Raw genomic sequence first — 19,206 nt, 5'->3', positions numbered from 1 at the left:
TTTTTTTAAACCACGCGCCGAACAATTTTGCGGTTTTAAAACGCAATTCTAAAAAAAAACTAGGTACATAATGTATAAATTCACACGGAATTATAATAGCACCTAAGATCCAACGACCGTTGAAGGTAATTTCTTATTAGTTATGTTTTTCACATGTACGGTCCTATAAGATTTAATATTTAAATATTGTTTTATGCTTGACTTGTACTATAAGGCGGTATTCGCTTTGGGCTGTATGTAATATATAAATGTTTATTTATATATTTCATAGAGGTTTTACTCGAGATTTAGTTACACATATTTGTTGAAAAAATTAATAAGTTGCAAAATACGAATCAATTTTATTTTCTCGATTCTATTGAATAATTTCTAATAAATTCTAATAAAATGTAAATATAAAATATATTTATTTATATATGAATATTTATTTTTAACTTTATGTGAAAATTGAATATAGAAGTTGTTTAGAAATATAATTTTATTGAATACCTACATTTAAAACAGAAAACTTTCTTTTCCTCATAATTTTCCCTTTTTTCTTTTTTTTTTTCGATAGTGTACTCTTTTTGTCAATTAATGTACTCTTTTCGTGCGATCGAGAGTTATATAGTAATCCTAATTATAATGAAACTATATTATAATTTGCTGTAAATCAGTTTTGATAACAAGTTCCTTAACATTTATATAGGTACAAGAAATTATGAATATATATAATAGGATTGTCAAATGAGAAAGATATTACGGAAACTAGTTTATGAATGCTCGTGAAAAACGAAATAAATATTATAAAATGGGGTCATGTACCATTGTCGCTTCTTCTTCCACTTTTTGATAGTACAATTGCAGTCCTACATAGTTATACTCTCTCCTCATCTACTCCCTCCTCTCGTCAAAATAATACAGCGAAAACCACAACGAATAGGCGAACAGATAGTTTCAAGAACCGGTATACATGTGAAAGGAAGGAGGGAAGACGCTTTCGTGAGCGGTCAACTGACTTACCGTTGCAATTTCATTTTAGTCCGTGTGCTAACAGGAATTGAATCGGTTAGTGGATGTGTCTAAGTATTTTTGTTCCGTTGGTTGCACAGAAGTTTATTTTTTTTTAATTTTCTCACAATTCTTGCCAAATTATTGGAGACCTCGCAGTGTATTCCTTCGCAAGAATTACTTGGTGTGTGTATGTGTAATGTGTGCGTTATAAAACATGACTTTTGCGATTGTGAATTATTTAAATATGACTGATAATATATAAAAATGCCAAATATCAAGAAACATTTTTACTAAAAAAATTTTAATTTTCTTTATATTTTAGTCTTTATACATAACATTAATCATAAAAAAGTTAATTAATCGTTATTGGATAATTTAATATATTTTCTTTGTAAAAATAATTTTTATGAAATCATCCTGTATGTTTTTCGACGTTATTATACATGGCGGATTCAATATCGAAGATGTCAGTTAATCACAACAATAGAATAAACGTTACACACATGGACAAAGATTGTGTAAGTATTTTTATATGTACATACATATAACAGTGTGTATTTATTCTCAAATGCATTTTATTTACTTTGATTTGTTTGTACAAATATATTATGTAATAAGATAGCGAAATAATTTTTTGAAACAATTTATATATTGCTTAATGTATTCATATTTTAAATATAAATATTCCTATCTCTTTCGTATTTTCATTCAAATTCATTAAAATATGATCGCTATCATAATCACCTAATAATTATTCTAATTATAATAGTGAATAAAGCATACATTCGAAAAATAATTGTTCAGATATATTTTATATACAAGTTTCTCTTTTAAAAAATTTCATACACAAAAATAACATTGATAGAATTTGACTATAATCTACGAAAAGTTAAAAATTTTTTAATATACACGACAAATTTTAATTTCCTATAAACTTGTTTAAGTTAAATCTTGTAAAAATCTAATATCTTTTAATTTGAACTTTCAACTCTTGTTAAGCAATGACTTTCGAACAAGTAATTTCTACCCAGAACTGATAACGGAATTGATGTCAAATCGACGTCAATTCCATTATCATTTCTGGCAGGGTATCATGGATTAAGCTGTATCTAAATAAGCAAACTATTTATTAATTTATTTAATATTCAATATTTAGTTAAACAAATATATAACTGTGTGTGTGTGTGTGTGTGTGTGTGTATGATAAATTGGCGTTATCTTACTTTAGGAAACATTTAATTTTCAGTATTCTCGGTAACTGTATTTAAAAATGTGCAGATATAATATTTGTATACAAAAATAAACTAAACGATTTATAGAAAAAGTAAAAGATACATTTTTTGTTTATTAAAAATTGAGTTTCCTTCTTGACTTTTTTTTCCCCTTTAGTGACGTTATACAAATAAAACAATTGCCGTCACTATTCAATAAAATTAATCAAATCAAAATCAATAAAAATTAATATCCCAGACAGCACACAGTATTATTTATAGAAAATATGTACAAAATATATGTAAGATTTATTTTTAATATTTTATAAATATTTTTTTGTGTATTAGATCCCTGCACAGATTTTTATTATAAAAATTATGAAATATTTATCGTATATATTATCTATAGTAAATGCTATGAAAATAGCATTTACTATGTATTACACTACATATTACTATAGCACATACTATATCAAACTAAATAAAAAATGTTATATTCACTGAAAATAAGTATTTGTCTATGTTTATCATAATTATTATATAAAACATTTAGTCTAAATAATATATAAAATAACGTCTATACAATATAACTAATAATATAATTAATAATGTTTTCAAGTAAAGCTTGTATAAAATATGGAAAAATATTTATACAATATTTAAAAAAATGAATAATAGAATATAATAATAAAATAAATAATAATAAAAATATTTATGAATATTTATATTATAAATATTCTGTGCTATCTGAGATATATATAATATATTATACTGTACGAAATCTATATAAATTTGTATTATTATGCAAGTATATAAGATATTAGATGTAACTAAAAGTCAAAGGCACATATAAAGCAAAGAAAATTTTGGAATAAAAATTACTAGAAAATTGCGTTTTTAATTGTTTCCGTTGCTGTCATCATTGTGGCGTATTTTTTATTATTTGAGTACTTTTAGTATTTAAGATAAATCTGATATTTCTATTACGTTGAAACATAAATTTTATTTATTTTATGCTGAATCATGATTGAAACCGAAGTATAAATGGTGCGAGTTGATTATGTAATCGGATCATGACCCTGCATATATTAAACACTCTTAACTATTCCGTGGGACAGAATTTGAAAGTGTTGTTTTGAAATAGAAATATATAATGTATTTTGTAGAGCGTACATATAATTTTACCGTTCTATTAATATACATATGTGTATAAATAGTGAAGTAATAAAATCCTAAAAGATTGAAAATATTGCTGTAAAATGAAAAAGTATTGTAATAAATAATAAAAATTTTACTTCGATAAAATTTGATTTTAATTTGGAATACTAATAAGTGCATGGAAACGAGATTTAAATACATGATACATCTTTGTTATTAAATACTGAATTAACATTTAATTATTATTGAAAAAAAAAATATATTTATGTGGACGTTCGAATCGATATATTTCTTCGAAATAAAATCAAGTACTAAAATATGATTTTCACAGAGTAATATAATAATTATTTAAGAGAGCGTATTTTTACAAAAACAAAATAGTGAAATATTTACGTATATACATATATATGTACCAATAAGATACAAACATAAATCGAATCCTATTGTTAATCATTATTTGAAAAATACCGCTTTTCACCACGAGATAGCAGTATCGTCGTATTATTGATTACAGTGTAGAGAATATGGGTTCTGGAAGTTTCCGTTGAATGAAATCTGCTACAAATTATCTTCTGAATTATATAAAGCCTTCAAGTAATCTTTGATATATTCGTGCGTATTAAAGATGCCAATCGTCAAGTAACTGAGTGCCGTGAGCGCGAAGGCAACAACATTCTCAATGACGATTCGAGCGTGACGTATTTTTACGCGCGGCAAACACGCGATTTAAAAGAATCTTGCAAAAATGCGTGCTAGCTCCGTTTAAAACACATGCTGCGCAGAAATATGGTTCTATCTTTATAGTAAGTATAATCGAGTATAATGTGCGACATACGGAATAATCCAGTACGATTCCTTTGATCTGGAAGTGTCCTTAACCACCCTTAACTGGAAGTGACAAACGTTATAAGGGTGCAATCACAGTACAAGGAATAAGGAATTAGGAATAAGAAATAAGAAACTGTCAGAAACTGTATTCCGATGTATCAGGTTTTTATAACAGGTTGAAATTTCTTATTCTTTATTCTTAATTCATTAATCCTTCTATTGTGACTGCACCCTAATGATGCAGAACACGCGATCTTATCGATAGCGAAAACGCTAACCAAAATTTACAATCGTTACTTTTAGCAAGCAACGTTAGATGGTGCCACATATCTTATTTTGATACTTGGATTATCAGTTGGAGCCACGAAGATCAAAAATATGATTATATTTATAGACTCTTAATTGAAGGTAGAAGCGAATATTAAATTAATACTTAAATATTTGTACCAAAAAATGGTACTCGAATAAAAAAAAAGAAAAATAAAAAGATCTACAAAGAAATAGATCTACTTATGAAAAGAAATGTAAAAACTTGAGATACTCGTACTCGCGGTATAATACATATAATATATTTTATATCTCTTTAAATATGTAATTCGCACACTTTTTACTACTAGATTTAACTGTAACGGTCTAAATATAAATCTAAGAAAATAAATATTAATTAATGATCTATTGAATTGCAATACATACGTTCGGCATTTTTATAAAGGAAAAGTAACAGGTACGATATCGACGTGTAAAATCGGATTATTTTAACCTAACTGGGTCATATTCAGCTAAAAATATAGTAGATAGGAGAAACTAAATTGTTAGAAAGTAGTGTCGGCTAAGTTAGAAACCTTGCAATGTGCTCCAGTCAGTCAACGACTGGAAAACTTGAAAATACATGACGTTCTACACAAGAAGTTAATAAGTTGAGAATATTTCAAACCAAAAAAAAAAAAGATTCGATCTATTTCTTCAAAGTCTCAATCTTTCGTATTATCTTATACTTTGATCGGTATAATCGTAGACCGATTATAGAGATAAGATGCTGACTCTGATTAACGTACATTACGAATGTAAAAATAATGTAAAAGAAAAATATAAAAAATGAAAATAAAAAAGAGTTTGTATTAGTAGTCTATTTATACTTGATTGAATAATTATTAGTTTCGTTCCACACACTGACTTGATGCTGTGCGTCACGTCTGAAAACTACGACTTGATAAACTACTCTTATTGATAATCGTGATGACTTGCAAGTTGAAAGGTCATAAGTGTGTATTTCGTTCGAAATTCGATCGTTTGGAAGTACGTTGTTGAATAAAATTTTTATTGTTGTTTTTCATATAATTATATTCTTAGAAAATTATTCACAAGGGTCACGTTGCAGGATATCGAGCGCGGCGAGACCCGATTCGTAGGGGTATCCTCGGTGTCGGCGTCGACGTCGGCGTCGGTCTCGGCGTTGGCATCGACGCCGACACCGCTACATGAGAGCAACGCCAACAGATATGACGCCTCGAGGGCAACGTCCGGAGTGGGGCACATAGCGAACGCACCATCAGGTACGCATAAGGACGCCCAGACAACACGTGCCAGCGCGAGCGCGGCATTAAGATCAGAGCGGGATCTCAACGGGAGTACAAGTCGTTGGAGAACGGTCGGCCGGTTTCTGCGGCGTCTCACTCTCATTATGTTACTGCTGGTAGCTGTGGTTGGAGTACTAGCTGTAATAGTCATCTACATGGGTCCGATTTACCTCGTACAATTACTCATAGTGATCTCCGTTGCCTATTTTGTCGCCGGTGGCCGCATGAGATGGCTCTACGTTGCCCTTAGGACGATACCACGGGATTTCAAGTGAGTCCAAGAAAATTCCTTTTTTTGCATACACTTGTTGATTAATTGCTTCTTGTGTAAGAATAACATTCTTATATAATTCACGCGTTATTCAATAAAAGATGAGAGTCTGTTCAACTTTAATTATATCATATTTGCCTATAGTCATTAATACGGATCTATTGGATAAAGATTTCTTTACATAATGTTAATCAATGTCTCAAAATATAAAAATTACATTCTTGTAATTTCTTAAATTGTATGTAACAATATAACTATACTTTCGATGACATTAATCGTTAGAATTCAGACGTCGGATAAAATTATTCAAGGCCACGCCATTGGAGATCTGTGGTAAAAGTAAGGAAAAATAAAAAAAACCCAGTCGTGAAGTTCCTTCTGGTACATCGCTGCATAGCTTTAGTGACATAGAAACTGGACATTGGCGTAATAACTTTCTTTTCATTCCCTATACATATTATTATGGGTCCCCTTAACGTATATAAGGTATAAAGTATTTATGCTGTACGTTTTGCAAATTGATTTTTATAACAACACTTCATTTATACATATAAATTTTTTTTTTCGCTACTTCCATAGTTTCCAAAAATTTTAAGAATTCGCGCAATTAAGTCAATTTACAAAATAAGGGAGCTAATCTCACTCCAAATTTTTATCATTAAACTTTGTCTGGGAATAAGATGATTAATATCGCTAATTTACGTAATTTAATTAGATATGAATAGAACATATATCTCTTTTTATCTTTTGTATGTATTATAATATATTAACTTTAATCTTGATTTAGTTTACTCTTCATTTTTTTCTAATCTTTACAATACTAAAATGAGATGAAGAATAAATTAGATTGAAATTATAAAGTTAATCTAGATCGATGGAAACGCATAATTTGAACACAAAGACAATCGCATATGCTATGAGTGTGTAAACAAAGAAAATAATATTAAAAAATGTTATATTTGTTTTTTTATAATTCCTTTTTTATTACTTTAATTATAAACTTATTTGACTAATAAGTTATAATACATTTATTAAATTATAATATATTATAAATAAATTATGCGAGTTATAATATCTTTTTTTTTTTTTACTTCACTTTTAGAAATGTTAAAAATTAATAATATAAAGAATAACTGATTAATAAAAAAACTGTTTACTTCATTATAAATTACATTTATAATAGAAATTTACATCTTTTATGAATTACAAAGAAAAACATACTTATCTGAAAATATGAATGGATAGATCTGATGCGTCTATAATTTTCTCTTGTGCAAATAAAATATAAATAACTTCAAGTAATTTTATCTTATGAATATATCGTAGATTTTTATTCGCTCTTTAAACATCACGTTGTGGTGAAATAGAAGATACGCGCGAAAAATTATCGGTGTCGTAAACTGCTCTCTAACTTTCACCGGAAACTATAGATATACAAGGTATATCATAAATTAAAGCAAGAAAATGGTAGAGTAAATCGAAAAGTAAAGTGAGGATATTGATCGAAGTAAAAAAGGATAAAAGTTTATTTCAATATTTTGTAATAAGTTTTTATTTCACGTTTTTATATAAAAAAAAAAAGCAATTCATTGAAGCAAAGGTCATGTAGCGTTTATAATCACAATTGTATTGATACATAATTTTATTCTCATATAAATCTTAAAGTTCATTTATGTAACCATAAGTGTTGCTGAACTTTAATGTGAATACAAGAGTTTCCGTGTTTGAACACGGATACATTTAATGAATATAATGATATAATCATGGAATTGTGTAATATTCTTATAAGTATACATAGAACATAACTACTATAATAAAGGAAAAAAAAAGAAAAGCTTTGCTTATAGTTTCTTTTTAATATTTTTTGTTAAATAAACGTTATTTATTTGCATACTATAACTTTTCTTTTGTCTGTGCTAACGTGACTTATGAATCACGTATCATTAACGTATTTTTATAGAAATAGTGAGATATCTATTTCTACCAAGACGTGTCTTTATAGCAATGTCTATAAGAAATAGAAGGAAAAAATGTGACGTCTTCCTTTTTTTATTTATCGTATAGAATATCGTTAACTTATAATATGTTGATCAAATTTTCAATGAATTCTTAATCTTACAGATAAGTTTATTGAGTCTTAATGATAAAAAGACTGAAAAAGTTACTTTTGTTTCGCTGCAATAGTCTGGAGTAAAAATATTAACGGAGAAGTATTCTTTTGTTGTGATTCTAATCTATGACCCTGACTATATAACCATGACCGTGATTATAGATCTGACTGTGGTCATGGTCATGGTCATGGACATAGCTGTAGTTGAGAGTAGGTTTCGGTCGTGGCCATGTGATCAAAACCATATTCAATGTCTTTCTTTACAATTTACAAGACGAAAAGTTAAAGAAAATTGATTATGTTTTAACTATTTAAATTAGCGATTCACATTATTTTAACAAGAAAGCAATTTTATCAGTTGTATTATTAGGAAATTATTAACATATATGTAGATGTGTCAAAAGGCATGGGACTAATGACTAATGTAAAGTCTATTCTACAATGTGCTCTTTGTTCCCTGTTTTCTTGCTTTTTACTTTTTGCTTTCCTCTCTCTTTATATAACCGTTTTATGATAATTATATTTCTTGCCACGTATTTCTTGTTTTTTCCGAAGTTCGTTAACTTTTATATCAGGTGATAGAAAACGAAAGACGAAATAAAGAGACAAACGAGAAGATGTAAAAAATAGTAAAAAGCAAGAAACGAAAAGCACATTATTGTAGAATAGGCTTAAAAGATTTGAGAGTGAGAATAAAAACGCGATTGTTTTTTATAAGCATATGCTTCAAAATAATAATATAGAATGAGGAATATTTTTTCCACCATTATGTTTTATAACTTGCTAGCTGTTCTTCCACAGTACTGCTAAGTGAACGTAGCATCCTCTTTTCTTGACCTCGAGAAGGTATAACGGAATTTCTTAGTCGGTCATTTAATGTAATCGCCCACATCAAATAATTGACTATGCGTGTTTCATAAATTTATTATTGAAAAGCATCAATCAAGAATTATAAAATAAGCATAAGCAACATATCAAATAAAACAATACAGACATCATAAATGTTTCAAATTTATATTGTCTTTTGTCTATCTAAATTAAATTTTTTTATATCTGTATAAAATGATTAAATTCTTTCACACAGTGCAGATATATTGTTTTTCATTTTAAACATTATTATATTTTAAGAGTTATTCTTAAAGCAATAGGCTAAATAACATATCTTTTTGAACATATCCTCTCAATCACAATAAATATTTCACACAATGAATATTTTTTACGATGAATAATTATGGAACTTGCTTTCCTTGAGCACCTTTTACTTTTTTTCAGAGGACTAATAGGATATGTTAGAATGATGTGGTCAGTACATGGTCACGGAAGAAAAAACAGAAGCGTCGCCGATATATTTAGACAACATGTCAATCGTCATCCTAATAAAATCTGTTTTATATTTGAAGATGAAGAATGGAGTTTTCAGCAGGTAGAGTTTATTTTTATAGAAAAATAGGATCCTATTATTATTTATAAATCATATTTTACTCAATAAAGACAAATTTAATTGATATTAGAGATTTAAGTATGTATGTATATGTCCAGGACTGGGCATGTATTTGAAATACTTTTATTTAAAACACAGTTTTTTTTTTTGTAATAAAAGTTTATTTTATATTTTATATTTCAACGGTGCACACGAAAGTATTAGATATGTATTTTGTATTTAAAATTGAAAGATTGAAAGTTTCATGTGTTTTGTAATTTAAATAATAAAATTAATTATCAATCTTTGTATTTGAAATACAGAATGTTTTTGTATATTGTATTTCCATAAATTATAAAATACAAAACATTTTCAAATATGTCCTACTGAAATATAAAATGTAAGATACAATTGTCTTACAAATTCTGTTTTTTTAATAAAAGCATCTTAAATACATGCCCAGTTTTGCATATATCTATACGTATGAGAGCATATGTGATTCTGAAATTGGTAAACTTAAGAATTCGAATTAATTCTTTACTAAGCTTCTATATATATATATATATATATTTGAGAATAAATGTATGATTTGAATTTGAAAATTACATAAATTTTTTAAATCGTCATTTCATTGTAATATCCTATATAACAAGTATTTCACAACTCGAAATGTCGATTTTAATTTTACTGAATTTTTAATAACTTTCCTAACTGCGTTGGGTGTAAAGACTTTTGTAATACATCTTTAATACTTTAAGTATACCAAATGATTATATACAATATATATAGTAATTGTATATGTCTATGACCGATATGGTAGGCTTTTATATTTAAGGCATTTAATTCGTATTTAGTACATTCTTAAAATGTTATAAACATAGGCCAATTACAGAACACATTAACATTTTAATAAGTACATTACTTAAAGAGGTTTTAAAATACTGACTTATTAATTTTTTCAGATAGAAGATTTTAGTAACAAAATTGCAACGATATTTAAAACTCATGGTTATAAAAAAGGAGACACAGTTGCTTTACTGTTGGAGAATCGACCAGAATTTATTGCGATTTGGTTAGGTTTGAATAAACTTGGTGTGATAACTGCTTTAATAAATACCAATTTACGTAAGAGCAGTCTTTTGCATTGTATCAATATTGCAAAGTGTCAAGCACTTATATATGGCACCGAGTTTTTTGACGGTAAGAATACTAATCAATAATTATTATCTGATAATAAAAAATAACTTTTTTTGAAAATTTAATTTAAATTTATTTATAGGGAAAATTTTTTTCTTTCCTTATTTACAATTATTATGTATTTTACGTTATAATCAAAGAATATCAACATAACGTCTAAACATAGAATTGATTTTCTTCATTAACCGTTCTTCTTGAACAGTTTTTCAGATATTTCGACAATTATTAATTCTAATAAACAATTAATTTCAGCTGTGACAGACATCGCCTTAACATTAGATGCTAAGTTAACGTTGTATAGATTCGGAAATCATCCGAATCCAATGTCAGTCGGATTAAAAGAGAAAGATTTGAATACTATGTTGTTGGATACACCCGCTGCACCACCGGTAGTACAAGAAAAAAGTGATTATCACGATAAGCTTTTGTACATTTACACTAGTGGTACTACAGGTCTTCCCAAAGCAGCCGTTATTACTAATTCGAGGTAGATATGTTACATATAAGTTTTGGCTTTTTTTTTTGAAAAAATTATAGAGTTCATGACATGTTTCAAAAAGAATTCTGACGATGTAGAAAATAGGGTTTTGAGTACGAAAATTCATATTTTTATTGTCTAAAATTATTAATAATTTAATCTCAATCGAGATAAATTTTCGTGTTATAACACATTTTGACAGAAATCGCGAAGCGCTATATTAAATTTTTCTTAAGATGTTTTGGAAGAAAAAAAAATGGAAAAATTTCTAGAAAAAATTTTTTATAATTCACGCAAGCTTGTAAAATTTTTTATCCACACACAGTTTCCAAAAACTTTTCAAAATTAAAAAATAAAACGATAATTTTACACAGAGAATGAATCAATTATATATCTTTTACAGATATATCTTTATCACAAGCTCAGTACATTATATGGGAATTTTGGGAAATTCTGATAGAATATATACACCTTTGCCTTTATATCACACAGCTGGTGGAATAATGGCTGTGGGGTTAGCTTTAGCATATGGACATACGACAGTGATTAGGAAAAAGTTTAGTGCTAGTGCATATTTTGCTGATTGCATTAAATACAAATGCACCGTGAGTATAATTTTCTATTTGTCAAATTGCTTGTCAATCTTAGACGTTAGATGAGATATAATAATTTTTTAGTAATTTATTCTATTTATAACGTAACATATATATAAAATTAATAGATATTGATAATCCGTATTCAGAATACGCTTACAATGTTAGCGCTTTAATATACTATAGTTTACGTTACGCATACTATAGAATTTTAGAGATAAAAGCCCTTTTTTTATTAATAAAAACGCATTCTGAATACGGACCTATGTTTTTATTTGATAAAATGAATTGCGCGCTCTTTCTCTTTCTTTCTCTACTTTGACTTTTGTTACATACTAATGAGAGATTGAAATTGCATAAGTATTATATCTTGGATAAAACTTTGAAAAATATTAGGTTGGTCAATACATAGGAGAAATGTGTCGGTATATTCTGGCAGTTCCATCTAAAAAAGAGGATCAGGAACATAATATTAGAATAATTTTCGGTAATGGATTAAGACCACAGATATGGGGCGAATTTGTAAAACGATTCAAAATTCCACGAGTACTCGAATTTTACGGTGCAACTGAAGGCAATGCTAATGTCAGTAAGTATTACAAAATACTTAGTTTAATCCTATTTTGCTTTTTGTATATGTATACAATATATAAGTATACATAAAATACTATACATATAATTAATATAATATCAATTCATACTTGGTGTTATTCAACATGTACGTAACATTTCAATCTTAACAAAACAATTGTTATCAAACTTTTTATTACATAAACTAAAATCTTGAGCATTAATGTTATTTTTATAATATGTGTGTGAGTTATAAAATGTATAATAGGTACATCTAATTATAAAAGCGTTTAAAAAATGTGTTTTCAGTGAACATTGACAACAAAATGGGAGCAATAGGGTTTGTTTCAAGAATTATACCATCAGTATATCCCGTGTCTCTGATTAAAGTAAATGAAGATGGAGAACCTGTACGTAACTCTAAAGGATTGTGTCAAGTTTGTGAACCAAGTAAGCTGTGATTGTATAAGATTAATTAATTTAACATTGATTTAAAAAAAAATAGTAATACTAATATTTAAAATTCTGACAATTTTTTTGCCATTTATGCTAAAATCTTATACACTGTATAATAGTACATTGTGTAACGCGTAGGGGCTAGTGTTATGGCGCGTAGGGCGCGAAAGCACGAGCGAAGCGAGTACGTGCGTATTCGCGCCCGTCCTGCGCTATAAACAATATACCCCCACTAGTTACTCATAATATTTTTTGAATTTTACTCAATAATTATGATATTGAATGCCTTCCAATAAGAAACACAGGCGACACAAAGTGCCTTCCAACAAGGACACAGCACGACATATTCTGTTCAATTGTGTAACACAGTGTCTCACCATGTTCTCTTATTGGAAGGCACTCATTGTGTGTTTGAACAAACATATTTATAAAATTAGATATTGAGTATGTTTAAAAATTGGGAAAAATCAAAGCGCACGATGTGCGCTTAATCTTTAAATTATTTTATAGTCAATATTAAATGGAGAAAAATAAAATATTTAATCCAATTTTTTAGAAGTAATATTCTCTTATATAACTTCAGGATAAGTAAGAATTTTTTCAATCAATATAATTACTCGCATTTTTTTTTTTATATCAATGTTTAATTCTTAACATAAATCAAATTTTTTATTTAATAGATGAACCTGGTGCGTTTATTGGAAAGATCTCACCTAATAATCCAACCAGGGCATTTTTAGGATACGTGGATAAAAAAGCATCTGAGAAAAAAATAATTTACAACATCTTCATAAAAGGCGACTCTGCCTTTTTATCAGGTATATATAAAAAATTTAATATATATAAATAAATATTAATAAAAAGGGCAAGGTAAAATTACGAACCAAGGTAAAATTACAAATACAAAAACAATAATACATATAAAACAGTTAAAAATTAAAAATTAAAATAATAAAGGTAAACCGGACGTTTCGACTCAATTCGAGTCATTTTCAAGTGGAAAGATAAAACACGTGATTTCCAAAAATAAATCTAATGTGGGAAAATGCAAATTCTGTATAGTTATTATTCATCGCTATATCCAGCCCGCGTATATTAAAAACAATGTAAATAAGTGGCTAAATATTAATAAAAAGGTCAACGAGCCAAGGTAAAATTATAAATACAAAAACAAAATACATATAAAACAGTTAAAAATTAATTATCTTTGCGCTTGAAGATGACTCGAACTGAGAGTCGAAATATCCGGTTAACCTTTGTTATTTTAATTTTTAATTTTTAACTGTTTTATATGTATTAGATACTGTTTTTGTAATTGTAATTTTACCTTGGCTCCTTGCTCTTTTTATTAATATTCATTTTTATTTTAAAAGTCACTTATTTACATTGTTTTTAATATACGCGGGCTGGATATAGCGATGAATAATAACTATACAGAATTTTCATTTTCCCACATTAGATTTATTTTTGGAAATCACTTGTTTTATCTTTCCGCTTGAAGATGACTCGAACTGAGTCGAAACGTCCGGTTAACCTTTATCATTTTAATTTTTAATTTTTAACTGTTTTATATGTATTATTATTGTTTTTATATTTGTAATTTTACCTTGGTTGATTGCCCTTTTTATTAATATTTATTTTTATCTTGAGAGTCACTTATTTACATTGTTTTTATAATTTAAATAAAAATTTTTTAATATATATAATCTAATATACAGAACTGTATTTGTTAAATTAAGTTAGACAATTTTATGAATTTTTGTTTATAATTATTTAGGGGATATTCTTGTTGCCGATGAATTGGGATATTTGTATTTCAAGGATAGAACGGGAGATACATTTCGATGGAAAGGAGAAAATGTATCGACTTCTGAAATTGAAGGGATAGTTAGTAATCTCATCGATTATCGAGATTGCATAGTATACGGTGTGGAGGTAATAATAATTATTTCATTTTCGTTTTTTAAATAGTTTTCTTTAAAAAATATAATTTTTGTATATTTATTATATAATAGTACATTATATTAGCACGTTGATACCAGAATTCTGAACTAACATAAAAATTACAATATTTTGTATAAACATGATTTAATATTGTAATAAGTAAGATAATAATTATTATATCGATAGATTAAAGGTACTGAAGGCAAAGCAGGAATGGCAGCAATTTACGATGAAGATGGAATATTGGATATAAATAAATTAGCTGCTGATGTTAAAGAACAATTACCTGCATACGCTAGGCCGCAATTTGTCAGAATTCTGACGAAAATTGATCTCACAGGTATGTGTTTAGAATAGATATATGTATAAATATATGTATAAATATAAATATAATCGATATTTTTTTTTGCTTTTCATGTTACAGTTTATAAGTCATGCAAACTTTAATTAACGAAATTACATTATGTTTAAAAAAAATATGCTTATAAAGTAAGGGTAATTTTGTTTGAACAGGGAAACAAATCCCCCCATGACAACATATGTTAAAGTTAAGGACTCTGAACGATCTCCAGGTTTTAACCTTCGCTCGTCATTCATTAAAAAAATATAATTATAAAATGGTAATAAATGTTAAGTCCATACAAAACGAATGATAGAGGTAATTTTAATTTAAAAAATAGTCAATGTATATGTGAAATGAAAACTTTAATTAATATTTAAACATGTAATGGATACATAGGCTTATACGAACACAAATTCATTACTTTAGCAGAATGTTTGTTTTTAATGCAGAAAATTTACGTTTTTGAAATAGAGTAAATTTATGTTTTTAAAGCAATAAATTACTGCTTTAAAAATACAAATTTACTGCTTTAGCAAGAATTTGTTTTTAAAGCAAAAAATTTATTTTAAAGCTAAAAATCTTTGTTGTATATAATAGCTAGAAAAGAGAGTTATTTTTTAAACTTATTTAGTTAATAACTTTTTAACGGATAACAAGTGACAGCTAAAATCTGTTGAAGGGTCACTCAGAATCATGACCTTGACAACATATATGTCAAGATATTGGAAGGAGTTCCCCTATTCGATATAATTACCAAAATTAATATTAAATGTAAATGTAAAAGTGTAGATTTTGAAAATAAGCATTGACTATTATTAGCTAATATAAAATAAATTATATATTAAGAAATTAAAGAAACAGCTAAATTACAAAGGCACTTGTTTTTGTACGCACTTTTGAAATAATGAAGCGAATATGTTAATATATTAAATTAAGTTGCATTGAATACCTGTATATATATGATTTGTAGGAACATTCAAACTGAAAAAGAAAGATCTCCAGGAAGAAGGATATAATCCGCACAAAATTCAAGACAAACTATATTATCTAGACGCGAAGCTCGGTTATCAGTTATTAACATCAGAAGTTTATGATCAAATTCTTCAAGCAAAATTCAAGTTTTAATTGATATTTTCTGGACAAATACAAACTACATATAGCAATAATTGATCTTTTACAAAGTGTACTATGTATACATAGATTACTATTACAAATGAATCTCAGAGACCTGATTAGGTAACTCAAAAAAGCAAAGCGACTACGATATCAGCAAACAGAATTACATTGCATCAGTATATTTTCAATGAATTATTATTTACAAATAGTTATATTTGTATCAAGCTTCTTTTTATTTATTGAATTTGCAGACACGGTATGGTGATAATATATTTATAGAAACTGAAGGGATCTATTAAACGATATATGACAAAAGGTGAATGTTAAAAATTTAGAATTTAATTAAAAGTAGTTAAGGTAAAAAATATAATATATAAAAAGTATATATATAATATCTGGATGTAGCTAAAAAGTTAAAATTGTTCATACAAAATAATCTCATTGAAATATATAGTTAATAATTAATAAAATATTTTTATCTAGAATTATTTTAATTTTATTTATAAGTTTTTAAATATCACTTCTCATTTTATAAATTATAACAATCTTCTTAGTGTTTTAACGCAGTATTTTTTTAATGTTTCATGTTTATTTAACTTTTTAATTATATCCAGATGATAATATTTTTAATTTTATGTGATTTTCATGTTAATATTTGTATTGTTTTATAAAAAAATAGTTGAAAATATAAATTTTTCTTATATAAATGATGGTTTGTTTATTTATCCCAACAAGTTTGCAAGAAGCATATGTAATAAATATGTATTGTATTTTTTTTTATTAAAATACTTGATTTATAAAAGACTAATATAAACTTTTTTATAGATATAATAATAATAATTATTATATATATACATATGCAAACAATATACAATACTTAAATTTTACATAATTTTAAAATATGGCATATATAATTGGTGTTATTACTTTTATACTGATTATTACATACCTATGCGCACATGTAATATAATTACAGCTTTAGATTATTATTAGAATTAATATTCCAATAATAATTTAAACTTTTCACTTTACTCTTTGAGCATTTTGAATGATTTTAGTACCATCTAGAGGTCGTCGTGTTCGCGAATTGTTCATACATATAATCTAGATCATTCTTTTACTACAAAATGCAATACTCGGAACGTCGTCTGATTGCAACTCGTATATCCGATATACTTCGATATACATGCTATAATAATTTGTTGAAAAACTAATATAGAGGTCATTCTCTTTAATTGTATGATATATTGTTATGCCCGTTCCGCGCATATCCGCTTGTCGCCGTTTTTGGAACGAAGAGCGCGTCGCTAAGAAGACGAGCGATTGCCAAGGGGAATAATAAATATAGCAGACAGAGATTCGGTTTGTCAGATTCGCACATACTTTCTCTCTGGTTGAACGTATCCACTGACAAACTGAATGAATGACCTGAATAAATACATGAATTTAATTCAAGCATTTCTGCAAGAATATATAATTTTATTTGTAGCAGGGAAAACGCAATAAATTTCTACAGTTTGACAGTGACTCTTCTTATTTCAAGCGCGCGCGACTTTGAGCGTTACCGACTCAGCATCGATAAGTCAAGCCACTACTATGACCAAGCGAATTAATGTTTCACACATTACAGAATGTCCGTTACCAACAGTAGTTATACAATAGTATCTACATTAGCATTCGACTGGGGGGGGGGGGGGGGGGGGGGGGGGGGGAGATAGTTGTGTAGCGCGCCCATTGAAATCGAGTGGTTGTGCTTTGCGCATGTCAGAACATCGCGGATAGAGAATTAAGAGAGGACTAGCAGATTCAAGCAGATTGCGTGGGCAGGTAGACATGCGTGGATGCGTGATTAGTTCGTCGGTTGTGTTTCAATTCTCAGGCAGAGCTGGGGGTTGATTGTATATCCTGTAACAATGTGAAAATTACAAAAGTAAGCAAATTTACTAGATACTGATCAATGAAATTATTAATATCTAGTAAATTTGCTCACTTTTGTAATTTTTACCTCATTTCAAGATATACACAATCAGAAACCTGAAATAAGGGACTCGTGATTGCCTGTAATAAGTGAATAGTGCAGTGCCAATAGAAGAATGAAAAGAAAGAAGATAAAGAAAAAGAAGAAGGAAAAGGAGAAAAGAAGAAGGAAAAGAAGAAAATGAAGGTAAAATTTTCTTAATGAGTAGATATTCTCTCAAAGTATATTTTAATTTATAATAGAAATTTTTAATTTGTTAAATTGAAAATGACCCAATCGAAGTCGAAACGTTTGTTTGTTATGTATGATTATTTGAATTAAATAGTTCGTTAATTTACTTGGCTCTTTGCCCTCTTTCTATTTACATTGTTTTATACATATAGAGCCTTATTAATTATTATTTTATTATATTATATTCTTCAGAGTATTAGGACAAATTATATGTTAATTATAATAAATTATAAGACTAAGTATAATGTATAAAATAAAGTATAATAATAGAATAAGGGCAAACAGCCAGTTATAACAGTCAATTTAAATTTAAAAATTAATAATAATCATATGTAAATAAAAGTAACAAAGAAATTTAATATAATAAATAAATAAATAATATACATATACGTTTCGACTCCAATCGGGTCATTCTCAATGTTACATTTAAAAAAAATTTTTAAACGGTAATTAAATTACATAAATACCTTCTACAAAAATTAATTTAATTAATCAAATAATAATAATAATTAACACAACTGACGAACGATATTCAACGTAGCTAGAAATTTATACTGTACACGTTTGCTGAAGATGGCCAAAACCAATGGCCGAAACGTTCAAATACATTTGTACTTCTAAATTATAGTAAAGTATATATATTTCAGAATTTAATTGTTGCGCTTGTCCTTCTGCGTTGACTCCTAAACAGCCGCCTAAATTATCATTGTTATTTAATTATAAGGAGTCTAA

The 19,206-nt window shown here is 27.4% G+C and overlaps 1 protein-coding gene across 1 annotated transcript; it reads left to right on the top strand.

Annotated features, from left to right (window-relative positions):
* The first annotated feature begins 1,426 nt into the window (after window positions 1–1,426).
* On the top strand, window positions 1,427–16,516 carry Fatp1 (Fatty acid transport protein 1). Its single transcript, XM_018549862.1, has 12 exons — window positions 1,427–1,511; window positions 5,569–6,038; window positions 9,421–9,571; window positions 10,531–10,768; window positions 11,018–11,252; window positions 11,647–11,848; window positions 12,233–12,425; window positions 12,716–12,856; window positions 13,543–13,680; window positions 14,640–14,797; window positions 14,993–15,146; window positions 16,120–16,516. Exons 1-12 carry the CDS (start codon window positions 1,437–1,439, stop codon window positions 16,272–16,274), a joined length of 2,310 nt encoding a protein of 769 aa, XP_018405364.1. The 5' UTR covers window positions 1,427–1,436; the 3' UTR covers window positions 16,275–16,516.
* Window positions 16,517–19,206: the final 2,690 nt, after the last annotated feature.

This window comes from Cyphomyrmex costatus, unplaced genomic scaffold (genome assembly GCF_001594065.2).
Source record: "Cyphomyrmex costatus isolate MS0001 unplaced genomic scaffold, Ccosl1.0 scaffold908, whole genome shotgun sequence".
Classification (NCBI taxonomy): domain Eukaryota; kingdom Metazoa; phylum Arthropoda; class Insecta; order Hymenoptera; family Formicidae; genus Cyphomyrmex; species Cyphomyrmex costatus.
The sequence above is the reverse complement of the archived record's forward strand: the minus strand, read 5'-3'. Positions and strand labels throughout refer to the sequence as shown.